This window comes from Emys orbicularis, chromosome 10, assembly GCF_028017835.1.
Source record: "Emys orbicularis isolate rEmyOrb1 chromosome 10, rEmyOrb1.hap1, whole genome shotgun sequence".
Lineage (NCBI taxonomy): Eukaryota > Metazoa > Chordata > Testudines > Emydidae > Emys > Emys orbicularis.
In genome coordinates, this window is record NC_088692.1 from 24,585,345 (window position 1) to 24,600,311 (window position 14,967).

The following is a 14,967-nucleotide window of genomic DNA, read 5'->3' on the forward strand; positions in this document are numbered from 1 at the left end:
AGGAAGACTTCTTTAGGTTTATAATTGGAGTCCCTGGGGAATTGCTCCTATAAATGGTCAGCAGTAAAATATCCCATATTTAATTCTCTCCCCACTATGCCTCATAGTGTCCTTAATTCATCAAATTGGATTTTACCCAAATCTATTGGAAGGCTAGCACTGGCAGTCACAATACCCTTTTTGACATGACAATACCTGCCAAAGCAGATGATTTAATTAGCACCAGTGATGCACGCTTTGTTGCCCTAGTTGGCTTTTTTCATAGTTTGACCCTATGGTAGGATTTGTATTGGGGTTAAGCCCTAAAAAATCCTCCTGTTGGGTAAGGCTCTAAAAGTAATAACACTGCTTGCCTCCTTAACAAACAAAAAGACTCAAACACCTGTGCAGAGGGTTCTCTGCATGGAGCCGGTATAGTTCAGTGGACAGAGTATACAACTGGGCATTAAGAGTCCTGAGTTTCAATTCTGGTTCTAACACCAACTTGCTGTGTGATTTTGGTCATAGATGTATCTGTTTCAGTATCTCCTTCGGTTTCCCCATATGTAAAATAGAGATAATAGTTCTTAGCTGAATTCATAAAGCACTTTGAGATGAACTGTGCTATATGTTTGTATTAATAATTAGAGGAATGACTGACACTTTTCTAAAGATAGTGTTAGAAGCCTTGAACAGCCGATATATATATTTAACATGATGGTCTATGCACAATATCAGTGTCTGAAAATGAAATAAATATGTCCTGTTGTACCACCGGGGATAAAGTAAAATTATATAACTAGTGGTATATGCTTTGATAATCTAGTAACCTTAATTTGTGTAAGTTTAGAATATAAAATCCAAATAGAAATTTAGAAAATGACCTGTCCATGTATGAAATATTAGATGCCTGTAAAAAGTTTATTTTAAAGTACACACAAGTATCGTGGTATAAGTGGATGTCTTTTGTTAGATGACATAAGTGAATTTTTGTTAGATGATATAAACACAATAGGCAGACATAAGGAAAATAGAATGGGCTGTGTCAAATGTTGTGACTGAGAATATAAACCTAAACAAGGCAAACTCAAGGAAAGTGTCTGATGGCAAATTAAGGATGCTGTTGTGTCCACAAGGACAACACACACAGATGCAAGTTATAGAATGCAAGGCCATTCTTCAAATTTACTTCCATTTAACTAATCTCATGAGGACTGGAACATGTTGCTAGACACTCCTAGGTTATCATTATTATAAATCAGTAGTCATTATTTTATTACTGGATGTAATACTATTCCAATTTGAGATGGGCAGAGTGACCGGAATGTAATGTGATGAGAAGTGAACGCGCAGAGTATGTGAGTACAATGGGTCTGATTTTTAGAGCTGCTGACAGCTCCCATTGAAATAAATGAGATTTGTGATAGCTCAGCACCTCTGTAAATCAGGCCTGTGTGTACAGTGTTGCTTCATACATATGCAATAAAGCTGATTTCCTTTTGATTCATAATCCATGTAAATAATCCATCTGGACTACACTGTTTCACAATCAGATTTGGTAAATCTACATCAATGTGGTGGAGTTAATTCATTTGAATAGTGTAGAGACCTATATGGTTCATCTGTAACAACTAGTTTGACCTATGTCCTTTACCTTCAAGTGCTTTGAGAAATTTCCCTAGTAGATAACTAGCTGCTCATGTCATTTTTCCTAAAGATTTAATCAGCCATTGCAATTACTGAAAGTTGGTGTTACTGACTACAAGAAAACAGCAAAATCTGCCTGGTTGCATTATATGTAAAATGTAAAAAAGATACTTTGAACTTCACACACTCACTGAAAGTTAGAGAGGTAACAAGGATGGGCCTTAAGAGGACAGAAGACACAGACACTCTCTCTTCTTTGCACATCAGTCCAATTATAGTAACCTTTCATTGTCTTTTGCATATTCTAGGATGTGATGTCCACATTCTTCCAGTTTGGGGCTTCTATCCAGCAGGAAGCCATTGTCATGCTGAAAGTGATGCAAGATTATGACTGGCATGTTTTTTCCCTGGTGACCAGCACCTTTCCTGGATACCGGGACTTCATAAGTTTCATCAAGACCACAGTGGAAAACAGTTTTGTGGGCTGGGACATGCAGAATGTGATCATACTTGATACTGCCATTGGGGATGCCAAGACCCAGATTCAGTTGAAGAAAATTCATTCATCTGTTATCCTGCTTTATTGTTCCAAGGATGAAGCTGTTTACATTCTGGATGAAGCCCGTTCCCTAGGCCTTACAGGCTATGATTTCTTCTGGATAGTCCCCAGCCTGGTTAGTGGCAACACAGAAATCACTCCCAAGGAATTTCCTTCAGGGCTAATTTCAGCATCCTATGATGAATGGGACTATAGTTTAGAAGCTCGGGTGCGGGATGCTCTTGGGATTATCAGCACAGCTGCATCAGCCATGTTGGAAAAGTACTCCTTCATTCCAGAAGCAAAAACCAGCTGCTATGGACAACTAGAGAAGAATGAACGACCATCTCACACGCTACACAAGTAAGACGTTCTACTTTTTTCCTAGACTGTACATGGTTTTGATGATTATTTTTTTCCAAATTAGTACCAATATATTTCCTTGTAGCAAAATAATACTTTTTATTAATCTCTTCAGCCTCTTTATAAAAGATATGCTGTATTTATTGTTTGTCAGAGATCTCCAGGGGAACCTACAGAAAGGTCTGGTATGTTGTTACTTGTACTATTCTATGCATGGAACTGATGCCATGTTCCTTGCACTAGAGAGCTACCATCTCTTTGGATCTGGTACCTTCAGAAATTTGGTTTCAGCATAGTGGGTTGGTGGGACATTAAATAATTATCCGTTGTGTCTTTAATCATTTCTCAAAAAATGTAATGTGGAGGTAAAATTGTCAAAATACTATGCAGGCCTTGACTGAGTCTGTGTGACTCCCATTAATTCTTAGAGTACGCTAATTAGTTCATACTTTGTACATCTTTTTACTCTGTGTTAAAATGGCGATGAGGAAATTATACAAGTCCAGGGTTATCTAGGCAACTAATAACAGACAGGAACAGAAGTCTGTTACTATTGTAGTTTTTTGCTACCTCTGCTTGTAAGTATTTTACCTTGGAAACGTATGCAAAAAGTCATCAGCATTAACCCATGTTGACATGGAAGTATCCTTGCAATATTGTGTCACTCTTCAAATGGGAACAGTTTGTTTAGTTTCAATAAACGCTTCTCTAGTCTGGTCTTAGGGGCATTGGGATGCTTGAGTAAATGTAAGTCAAAGTCCTGACCACTTGTGAACCTTTAATAACCACACTTAACTGCATCCTGCCTTCCTAAATTCTCCCCTGCATATGTAATTGGATATTGTATTCTTCAATACCCGTACTTACATGGTTGTGTAATGAATGATGCTGTGATGTGTACCAAGATGTATTTGAGCAAGTATGCTTGGGAATTGTCCAGTCAGGGAATGGCAAGAAAGTCATGTTCAAGTGGCCAATCACACAACACAAATAAAAAATATTCAAAGCCGTGATTATGGGAAAGAATTTAAGCACTCTAGAGGCTGAAATATTTTTGTATAAACTATTAATTGAATAATTTCCAAAGAACCGGGCAAAATAGTAAAAGTGGAGTCTGAATAACTCACAAACAAAGAAAGGAGCCAGGTTCCGGTCCTCCTAATTTCTCCAGTATTTTGAAAATGTGACAAGAAAGAGGAGAAATACGTGTATAGGAATTGTGACTGTTTTCTTTTGCTGATAATGAATGTGACTTATAGGTGTAGTATATAGAAATACATATAGAAATAGTTTTGAGAGAGAAATCAATACATTCTTATATTTTAAATAGAATTAAGTAATGCAAGTAATACATTTATCCACCACTCAAATCGTTCTCTCTTTCTCTCTCTCCTTTTTATACCTACTGGTATACCAGATTGCTTTTCCTTTTCCAGAGTTATGATTCCTGACATATACACACACACACACACACACACACACACACACACACACACACACACACACACACACACACACACACACACACACACACACCCCTTCTCCAGAAATACTGTGTGAATGGTATCTAATGGAATGTCAATCAGTAAAAGGGGCATTGCCTGTATGACCTATAATTTGGCTGCTGCTCAGCATCACAGTACTTTCACATTAGAATATATGCATCCACTGTGGCCAATAAAGTGTTCTGTTTCCAGCACTGGTATGAGTGGATTCAGTTCACAACTTCATTTAACTATAACAGAATTTGGTCCCTGCTCTAATCTGTTATGCACACTGCTGAAAATTGACTTCTATCTATCTAACTAGAAATAGGTAGTAATTGATCACAATCTTTGTCCCTAAAGCATGCATAAAAGGACTTCTTCAAACACCTAGTGCAGTGCTGGCTTCTTAACATTTACATTTGGTATTTTGGCTTTTCTAAAGCAGATTCTGGAGAGAACAGCATGCCTTTATGGAAACTTTAAAATTAGCTCAGTCATATAATTTGATATCAGCCTTATTATGCCAAAATTATTAATGATCTGTTTCTTCATCAATGAATGGACAAGATATAAGGAGGTGAAATAGGCACAGAGATGAAGCAGCTTGCCTGGGGTCACACAGCAGGTCAGTAGAAAAGCTGGGACTAACACTCAGGTCTCCTGATTCCCTATCCAGTACCCTAGTAATTAGACTATTTCCTTTTAGAGCTCTGGTCGGGTCCATTCACTGTTGGTAAACACAATGGGCCAAATTAATTCCTGGTATAATTCCACTGAAATCAAAATGGCGTTGAATTCCTCTGACGTTAATGGAGTCAAATTTGCCCCAGTGTTCCTGGAAAATTAAATGATTCTGTTCCTTGGTGTTTGGAAACATTATTTGACTGCTGTTGGGCTAGATTTTTTTTTAAATAAACTCTCCATTCAAAGTGTTGTTATGCTGCATGTTTACTTGACTATTTCTCAGAATATGGGGATGATGCCATATGATTCCCTGCTTGAAATTCCTTACTGCAGCTCCATCTCTGGCCACAGGAACCATATTTGTCTGACATAAGCAAAACCATCTTCCTTGACTTAGGAACTGTGTCCCCTCCCACATTACTTTCAGCTCAAGAAGTAAAACATATGATTTAAGTGGTTTAAAGTAATAACAGACAGAACAAAGTAAGTCACAAAGCAAAATAAAACAAAAACACGCAAGTCTAAGCCTAATACACTAAGAAACTGATTACAGGTAATATCTCACCCTCAGAGATGTTCCAATAAGCTTCTTTCACAGACTAGACTCCTTCCTAGTCTGCGCCCAATCCTTTCCCCAGTACAGTCTTTGTTAGATCCAGCAGACATCTCAGGTGGTAAGCAGGCGTTTTCTCATGAGTGGCTTCCCCTTTTGTCCTGCTCTACCCCCTTTTATAGTTTTGGCACAAGGCAGGAATCTTTTGTCTGTGCTTGTCCCCACCCCGCCTCATCAATGGAAAAGTACAAGGATTAAGATGGATTCCAGTATCATGTGACATGGTCACATGTCACTGTAAGACCCCTAGTCTCCATTCTTCCTGGGTGGCCCATATATACACAGGAAGGCATGCAGGTAAATAAACCATTTACGACCAATTGTCCTAGTCAATGGGAGCCATCAAGATTCTAAACCACCATTAATGACCCACAATTTGCATAATTACAATAGGACCTCAGAATTATACTTCATATTTCTAGCTTCAGATACAAGAATGATACATGCATACAAATAGGAGGAATATATTCAGTAGGTTATAACCTTTATTATGATACCTTGCAAGAGACCTTTTGCATAAAGCATATTCCAGTTACATCACATTCACACTCATAAGCATATTTCCATATAACATATGGAGTGCAACGTCACACAGGGTGCATGTGTAAACCTCCAGATGTGGAAAACAGCTTTTCTTTATGTCCACTTTCATTCACTTTGGTCGCTTGCTACAGCATCTGTAGCCCAGAGCTCTGCGTTGTTTTGGCTGTGGATCAGAAAACATATGCCAGTCCAGTATTGCAAAGTCACTCATTTCAAATTAATATAGCACTGGGTGAACAGATCAGCAAAGAACAGAAACCTAACTCTACTAAGTCTGGAGTATCCTGACCCAAAGCAGTAGATTCATAGTGCCTGCATGCTGGATATACAAGGTTAATTCTAAACAGTGTGGTGAATAGTTACTACCTAAATTTAGAGCAAGACAGAGGGGATTGATGGCAACACTGACTTGTTTAAAACAAAAAATTGTGTATATTTGTGCTTTTATGGTAGAAAGCAGAAGAATCCTTAAAGGTATTTAAAACTCCAGTCTCCTAAAGGTGAAAGGGTTGACTGTTGTCAATGAGCAAATTTATCAGAAATAGGTCTTCTAAGGCCCCTAATAGATGGCCACCACAGAAACATGTTAGAATTCACTTCTAAAACATCTATAGCAGTGTGTTTATAAAACTGTGTTGCGGGAGACTGACTGAATTAGCATGACTTTCCAATGCTATTTTAATGGTCAACTGGTTTTAACTTTGCTTGCAGAATCTGTGCTGCTTCAGATAGAGAATGTAATTAAATTTGGGGGGGATGGGGAAGTGGGGTTGAGAAAAGGAGATTGAGTTGTGCTTTCATATAGTAGCTTTTTATAGTGTGGGGTATGTATGTGCAGAATAGGCGTGTGTATTTATATTAAGAATTGATGTGTAAAATTATGGCATCCAAGAATAGCTGCTTTTCCTTTCAAAATGACTCCACTTTGGTGCTGCTGCCGTATATGTAGACGTCATCGCCGGCAGTTTCTGCTAAATGCCAAATACTGTATCATGTAGAGCTTTTCTTGCTTCATATCCACATTCCATAATTCGTGTGGCCCTGGTGAGGCGTTGCACTAAGTGGTAGGCTTCCTCCATCCCACCCTGAGCCTCTGAAAGAACTGTGGAAAATAACCAGAATTGCTGCGGAAAAATCTGTGAATTCCCCCTCCATGGGGGTGAGGGGGAGGGGAGGGAGGGAGGAGGAGGGAAAGGAGGAACTCACAGGTAACTATGCGGTGACAACCTGTTGCAACATAGCGACTGGCAATATGTTTCCAAAATCATTTATTCTAAGACAGAACAAATCTGAATCAATGTCAGATTCACTATAATCTCTATACCAAGTTTTTATTGCTCTTGATTTCTTCTTATATTAAGTATATGTCAACATTTTAAAAAAATCCGCCAAAACTACTGACACTGTGCTCACTAAATCACACACTTTAATATTAGAGTTTATGCTGAAATGATAAATTCAGCGTTAACTCTGCACCCCAAATTCCATGAATGTTGAATCTTGAATACCCTTCAAAGTTAGACCCGTTCACTTTTAGAAGATCTTGTATTCAAAAACCACTGTTCAAGGTGGAAGTCTGCATTAAAGCTTGGATCTGTTTTGAAACATTTTTCCCTGTTCAGTCACTCACTGCTTTGGAGTTGAACTGGCTATTCAGCATTCCTCCACTGTGTGATCATGTGCTGCCATTAAATCTGTATGACTACAAGGGGAATGTGTGTGTCTCCACAATGCAATTAGGCTGTAACATGATATCCTACAGTATGTAATGCATAATGCACCTGCAAATTACTGGTGGATGGAGCTGTAATATATTATGGTGAATAAAGCCACTTTCCTGTTTGAAGCAGTCATTTCTACCTATAACATGAGCATAAGTTTTCCTGTATGGAAGACAATTCATTCTCTTTCAAACTTCAGAATATAATGGGAGTGGGGAGGGTGCTATTTACCATTTATAGAAGACATGTCACAATAATAAGAAATTGCTTGACGTAGTTACTGTAATTAGTTATTTTTGTATTAAAAAATAATTCTTCTGGAGTACTCAATTAATATTTACTGTATAATGCCAGAATCAATATATACAAATGCTTAGCACTTCCATAGTGCTTTGGAAACATTAACCCTATTAGCACCGTGGTGCAGCAGATAAGTTGAATGTGCTTCACTTTTCCCATCAGTAAAATGGAGGTTACCCATTTAAGTGCCTTGGCTACACAGCAAATCAGTGGCTGAGCTGGGATTAGCACTCAGGGCTTTCAGGACGCAGCTCATGCTGACTTGTTCTATTTTAAACTAAAATTTAAATGAAACCAATATTAAAGAACGGATTTAAACAAGGAGTATGGATGAACATTCTTGGGGGAAAGGCTAAAATTATTGTAAATAGTTGAAGGGCTTAAGGGCCACTAAATCATGCCTTACTGCTCTGTATTGAATGTCTCACCAGAACAGTGAATTACACACATGATACAGCTTGCAAACGCTGAAGCTGAGAACTCAGTGGAGAGTACTGTATCTTGAAAAAACCTCTACAGGGGGTAATATCTGATACTAAATGAAAAAAAGCTCAGGAAAGAAGCAGAAAAAAGAGGCTTTAGACCCTCACTTTTATCATCACTGTCAAATTCAGCTTGAAACCTAGCATTGTATTCTAAACCCATTTCATTATACCTAGTTTGTTTGTAAATGAAGATAGGTAACATTTTACACACTACTTTTTGCATCTAGATGATGACTTTAAGCTCTGGATTTTTTTAAAAGAAAATCTGTTTTGAAGTGAAATCTATTACAAAGCAAAAACTCTCAATTTTTCATCCCTTGACTCCTGTGAGCAATGCACTGGCTGAAGGCATTTTATCTCTCTTGAGCACACACAGTCTGTCTCCCCCCTTCACTGCAACTCTAAGATGCTGTTATTGGCTTTTTTAGACACAGGAAAAATGCTGGTTTGCTTGAATTTATTGGGATAAGCTGATCGATGTCCATTTCTAATACATGTGGGAAGATATCGGCTTCCCCCTAGAGTACATCACCATATAGAAAAGATTTAAAGGAAAATTCAGAGTGACTAGTTTAAACATACATATTTTTCAAGTTAATATATAGCTTCGGGTCTAGAGGTTTACCTTGAGTAGCATTACATTTAGGAGCATAGGTAACAATCTGCAGTTGAGAAAAACAGAATGGCCGATCTGTTGGCATGCTCCCTCCTCACTTGCATTACACCCATAATCTCCCATGGCAGATATACCATTACACACAATATGGTCACTAATATAACAATACAGTTAGAGCTAGCAGTGTATTAACACGATGTCTGAACAAAAACTCCCTCTCCCAAGAAACCCTGCTGATCACCATAAGAAATTCTGCCCTCCCATGAAATAGAAAAAGTGTGTGTGTGTGTGTGTGTGTGTGTGTGTGTGTGTGTGTGTGTGTTTTATACATGCCATTGGAGTGTTTCTAATAGGGTAAAAATGTATAAAGTTTTGGAACAAAAATCAGGAAAAAATTTTTTTGCAAAATATTACCCATTTTTCAACCAGCTCTGATGTGTACCTTGATGAGCATGGCATAATTGCTGTTCTTTGTCCTCACTCTTGAATAGCAAAGAGGTTTGGAGGTGCGTCTATAGATACACTACTAAGTGCGGGTGAAATGCATGAACCTACTTACAGCTAGAGTGACTACATGGTTATGCTGGGTAGGTAGTGAATCTCCCTCTGATCCCAATCTGTGGGTCTGGAGCAGTGTCCACAGCCGCTGTTTACTCCTTGCACAATATAAATGCAGATTCTATGCCCTGCCCCTGTCCTGTCCTCATGCCGCATCACTAGCTTGTGTGGGGGCCGGTTCAAAGCCTAGTACGAGTGGTCATTCTTGTCCTCTACTTCATCCAGCTTCAATGCAGAGCTCAGGCGGTGCAGAGGGCATTGTGCTGGAGAAAAGCAGTGCTTAGGAATACAGCACCTGATCCTACAAACCCTTAGAGAGATGAGGCACGTGAGGTAATATCTTTTAGTGGGCCAACTTCTGTTGGTGAGAGAGACAAGCCTTCGAGCCACACAGAGCTCTTCCTCAAACCCTGGTCATACAAGTAGCCCTTATTCCTGTAAGTAGTCTAGTTGAAGTCAATAGTAAGATTAGGCACATACATGGTGAAGTGGAGCCATTTTGAATGAACTTTGAGGCCTTATTCAATAAACAAACCAACAACACACTGACAAATATCTGTCTATTTTCCTGTTTTGATTAATTTAGTTTGTATAGTGTGGCTTACAAAAACAAACCAACCTAACGACTTATTTGGAAACTTAAAATCAAGTGGAACTTAGTCTTCAATAGGATCCTCTCCCCACCTTCATTCCCTGATTTCACTCTTGTCTCTGACGAATCGATGTTGCCAACCTGCATCCTATCTGTGAAAGCAATGCATTCCTTACATGGGAAAGGCTTTTTATATAACAAGCCCTGATATTAATTCATTTTGTTCAGTACTTTGATTCCAGCTTCCAGCAATGCCAGATTAGTTCCTTTTTGAATTTGAGTCAATCCTAATTTTACATGGACACAATGGTTTGATGAATAATCTAACAAGTCTGTGTAATGCTTGTATGCGGCAACAGATCTCTTGACAGCCAGTTTACTGAAGATTTGCTTATTTCATTGAGTTCTGTCAAAAATTGGGATAAATAAACATAACACAGTTTACTACATGATTGAGAATGTTTCATTACTTAACGGATTATGTCTGGAGCAAAATGTTTTGTCACTAGTAGCACACTTGCTGTGCAGTCCTAAATCAATATGGAAAGATAAAAGCATATTTTGGTATACTTTTATTTTCAGTCACTACAAGAAATAATTCACTCCTTTTTCTCCTGATAATCCTAGAATTTCTTGCTAATGCTTCTTACTTCATTTCTGAGGTTCCCTTGACAGTTGAATTGGACCCATTTCATTTCCATTGATTATACCAGGAATTAATGTTACCCTCTGTGTTTGGTACCAGACTATAGTTTAAGATTCAGTAATTACAATCTATATTTACAATTACACAGATGAACAGCATACTTGATACCTTCTGTTTAGTATCTTATTTTTTGGCAAGTCCAATGCCTGAACAAGTTGCCATTTTTGATGGCTATAATTAGCCCTTTTGAATGACAGTTCCTTACGTAAATTCTTTCCTATCACCTATGATATACTATCCCATTACTTTTATAAGGCAGCATTCATCACCGTGTCTTATAATGGATTTTTTTTAAAAGGAATCCAAACCTCAAGTGAAACTACTATTCTTCTGCAGTGATGGTTCATTAATTAAAAGCATTTATGAGGTTGTGAGCCTTAAGGTGTGACTGAAGATTATCAAATCTGGCCTCTGGCAGATCTTCAGAAAGTGCTAGTTCAGGGCCGGCTCTGGCTTTTTTGCCGCCCCAGGCAAAAAAGCCTCCGCCGCCCCCTCCACCCCCCCCCCCCGCGGGGGGGCAGGGCGGCGAGAGGGCGGCGAGCCCGGCTGTGGCCCCGCTCTCCCCGGCGGCCCGAGCGCCGCGCCGCCCCCCTCCAGGTGCCGCCCCAAGCACCAGCTTGGTTGCCTGGTGCCTGGAGCCGGCCCTGTGCTAGTTGCATAGATGAAAGCCCTCAAATGAGTGCCAGGCTGCCAGTCCTACCAACTTAATTTTAAACAACCCACTTCCAGGGTACCCTAGGTGATCTGAAAAAAATTATATCTAAACTGAACAAATGCCTGAGAAATACACTGCAGTGAACCATTCCCTGATGGCAGCGGATGGATTAGATGATCAAATAGTTCTTAACTTTCTCTAGTTTGTTTTTGCATGGATGGTGGCTCCTGATTCGCAACCATGGCATAGTAATTAACCGATCTGATTGGTGAATCATTGTGTGGCAAGTGTAGCTAACTACTGAAGAGCCTATTTTAAGGCTCTTAAAAGCTATATTAGCATCTTTGATTAATGCACGCACTCTAGTTGCCCCCAATGCTCTCTGAAGAGTGCTGTTAATCAGCTGGAACTGAACTGGTGGAAGAAGTCTTATATTCCACCAGCCCAATAGGAGTTGCATGTGATGACACTCATCGAACTAGGAGCCCACTGGATAGTGGCATATCATGGGTGCTGGCTGACTACTAGAGGTAGTGTGTTTTTATAATTACTCAAAATGTAAACAACACTCTTCTGTGCCAAATTAGGCCAATGTAGATGCCAGAGAGTATGAAAGAGTCACAACAAAAGGTTCTTTAGGAATTTAAAAGTAGGCCCATTTTATGGAGGAATTGCCACTTTTTGCAACTTAAATATGTGCCTCTTTTCCCCAGAATTTGGCCCAAATGCATCCGAAGCTGGCATTGAAATGCAACATTTAAAAATTGGCACATTCTTGCTTTTTGGTATGTTAAAAAAAAGATATTTAATCAGATTTCACAGAAAAGCTATGTTTGGAGATGAAAAGTTACACCAAATGGCAAAAAGTTAATGTAAAAAATATTCACTATTTTTTGCAAAGCATGAATTATAGATAATAATGTTGGCTAACTACAATCTATTGAATTTCCAAAGTTTGTGACTGATAGCAGCAAATATTTCCAATGGCCAGTGATGGCACACTAGATGGGGAGAGCTCTGAGTTACTACAGAGAATTCTTTCCCAGGTGTCTGGCTGCTGGGTCTTGCCCACATGCTCAGGGTCTAACTAATTTGGAAGGAATTTTCCCTGGGCCAGATTGGCAGAAACTCTGGGTTTTTTTCACCTTCCTTGGCAGCATGGGGTATAAGTCATTTGCAGGTTTAAAGTAGTGTAAATGGTGGATTCTCTGTAACTTGAAGCATTTAAACCATGATTTGAGGACTTCAGTAACTCAGCCAGAGGTTGGGGTCTATTACAGGAGTGGATGGGTGAGGTTCTGTGGCCTGCAATGTGCAGGAAGTTAGACTAGATGATCATGATGGTCCCTTCTGGCCTTAAAGTCCGAGTCTGAGTTATGCTGCACTATTGCTAGCTTGTAATGACCGAAATTGCAGGCTAGAATGCTGAACCATCCTATTCAAGTTTTGTCCAGTTCCCCTCAGCTTTTTTATCCTGTCCTACGCTTTGCTGCTGATTTCTTACAATCCTGTGTAACATGACTTCTCCAGAGCTGATGCAACTAACACTTTAAGGAGCAGCTGGCAGGAGGCGTAGATAGTTGGCATGCCACTCCTTTTTCACAGCCACTGAGCACATTGTTCCCAAAATGGATTCATCCTGTGCTGGCCCCAGGCCTGGAATTCTACAACTCCCTCAGAACCAGGATATCACAGACGAGATGTACCCAGGGGAACACTTCCTGTTTACCACTCGGAAGAATTTGAAATTAGAAAGAAAAGAGAAAGGTCCATATTGTAAGACCTTAAAAATAAAAATAAAAAATTCAAAAGTATACAGTTGTGTGTAGTTAAGAGCTACAGTCTAAAAATGCATCAGAACTTAAAACAGATCAAGTTAAATACAAAAGGGAAGAATAATTAAAAGTAAACGAGTCAGGTCATTGGAGTTTTTCATGATACCCTGTGCAGTTTATATAGTATTCCATGTACAGTTCCCTGAGTTTCATTAGCTTACTTTTTAATTGCTTCTTTTATTGCTTATCTCAGATAATGTATATTTCTGGTGTATCTGTTGATAACTATTTCCAGAATTACAAAAGTCTCACATAAAACCACATTAAGGAAGCTCAATAATTCATGGATTCAGTGAAATGAAGAAACAAAGATAAAAAGTGGGAGTAGGTCCAAGTTTTATAAGCTTCAGTACTGGGTGAATGCCAAGCCAAAACAGGCTGTCTTCCTTGATTATTAAAGTGGCTGATTCATATTAGTTGGAGGAAACTGAAATATTGGCAAACATCATGTTTCCTGCAAGATGTGATCAACTTTGAAATCTAGAAATTCCTTCTTTTCCAAGAAAAAAGATTTTGATGCAATCCGTATTTCTTTGAGCCTCCACCCTTTCTCGCTTTCTGTGCATTGCCTGCAGTTGTTTTGGAATTGCAGTGCTAGGTAGTGAGGGAGACCGCAGATGAAAAATGATGATCCCAGATGATGGCACCTGAGACGTTTATTGAGTTTATCAGTTTGTTGGCGGAGAGATGAGGCCAGGAAATTAGTGGCTGAAGTTCAGGTAGCAAGGGATCCCAAGGACTCGTCATCTCTTTGAACATGTATTCTATTTTCTAATCATCATTGAATTCTATTAGTACTCACATTTAGTTTAGCAATGATATATCTTGTTTTAGTAATAACTTTCACCCCTTGCCTGTTAAACTAGTTCTTCCCAGGCCAATGATTTATTTTGGAGTTAGATGTTACATGAGTTTCAGAATCCCTATTCATACTATGCTCTGAGTATTATTCTGAGATTCAGTTTTCTTCTTGAGCCATGTGGGATCAGTGCTACCTCTTTAAAACAGCTCAGGCTGTTAAAATTAATGTTGGCAAGAAGGCAATAGGAATTTACAAATGTCAGTTTTAGGGTAACTGGAAACCAAACAGAACTGCAAATTGTTGGATTAGACTGTAGCCATCTTCCTCACTGTGACCTGTCATTCATCACTCATACTCACATTTCATTATAAGGCAGAACTGGAATTATATTATGGTTCTTGTCATGGATTCATGGCCCTGTGTATTCTTTTGGCGAGGATGAGAAGCCTAATCTGTCATTAACTCAACTGGCCACTAGATGTCCGTATTGCTTTTCTGAACTACAGCTGCAAGCAAATTTCTCTTGTAATTACAATAAGAAGACTCTTAAAGACAGAAGTTTTGAAATTCATAGTTTGAGGCTAGCAGGCACCATTTCCACAAGGCTCACTGTCGAGAGAGATGAGATGCTTTCACCTTCCTCGGGAATGAAGTACGCTATTGTCTCAGCTATTCCAATCCCGAAAGCAAAAATCATACCTTAGCCTCCTGAACTTATTTATTAAAGGCATTATATGGTGTCCCTTCCAGTGGCATCTGGCCATTCATTCACATAGAAATGTATATTATGTCACAAATATTGGAAGACCCAATACAGTTACATACAATGAACCCATTCCTGTT

The 14,967-nt window shown here is 39.1% G+C and overlaps 1 protein-coding gene across 2 annotated transcripts in view; it reads left to right on the top strand.

The window, feature by feature from the left end:
* Positions 1-14,967, top strand: part of GRIN2A (glutamate ionotropic receptor NMDA type subunit 2A) — a 299,502-nt gene that overhangs the window by 163,676 nt on the left and 120,859 nt on the right. For both annotated transcript variants that reach the window (XM_065411694.1, XM_065411693.1), the window contains exon 3: positions 1,935-2,527. In XM_065411694.1, coding sequence (XP_065267766.1) covers positions 1,935-2,527 — 593 coding nt within the window. The remainder of the gene's footprint in view (positions 1-1,934; positions 2,528-14,967) is intronic.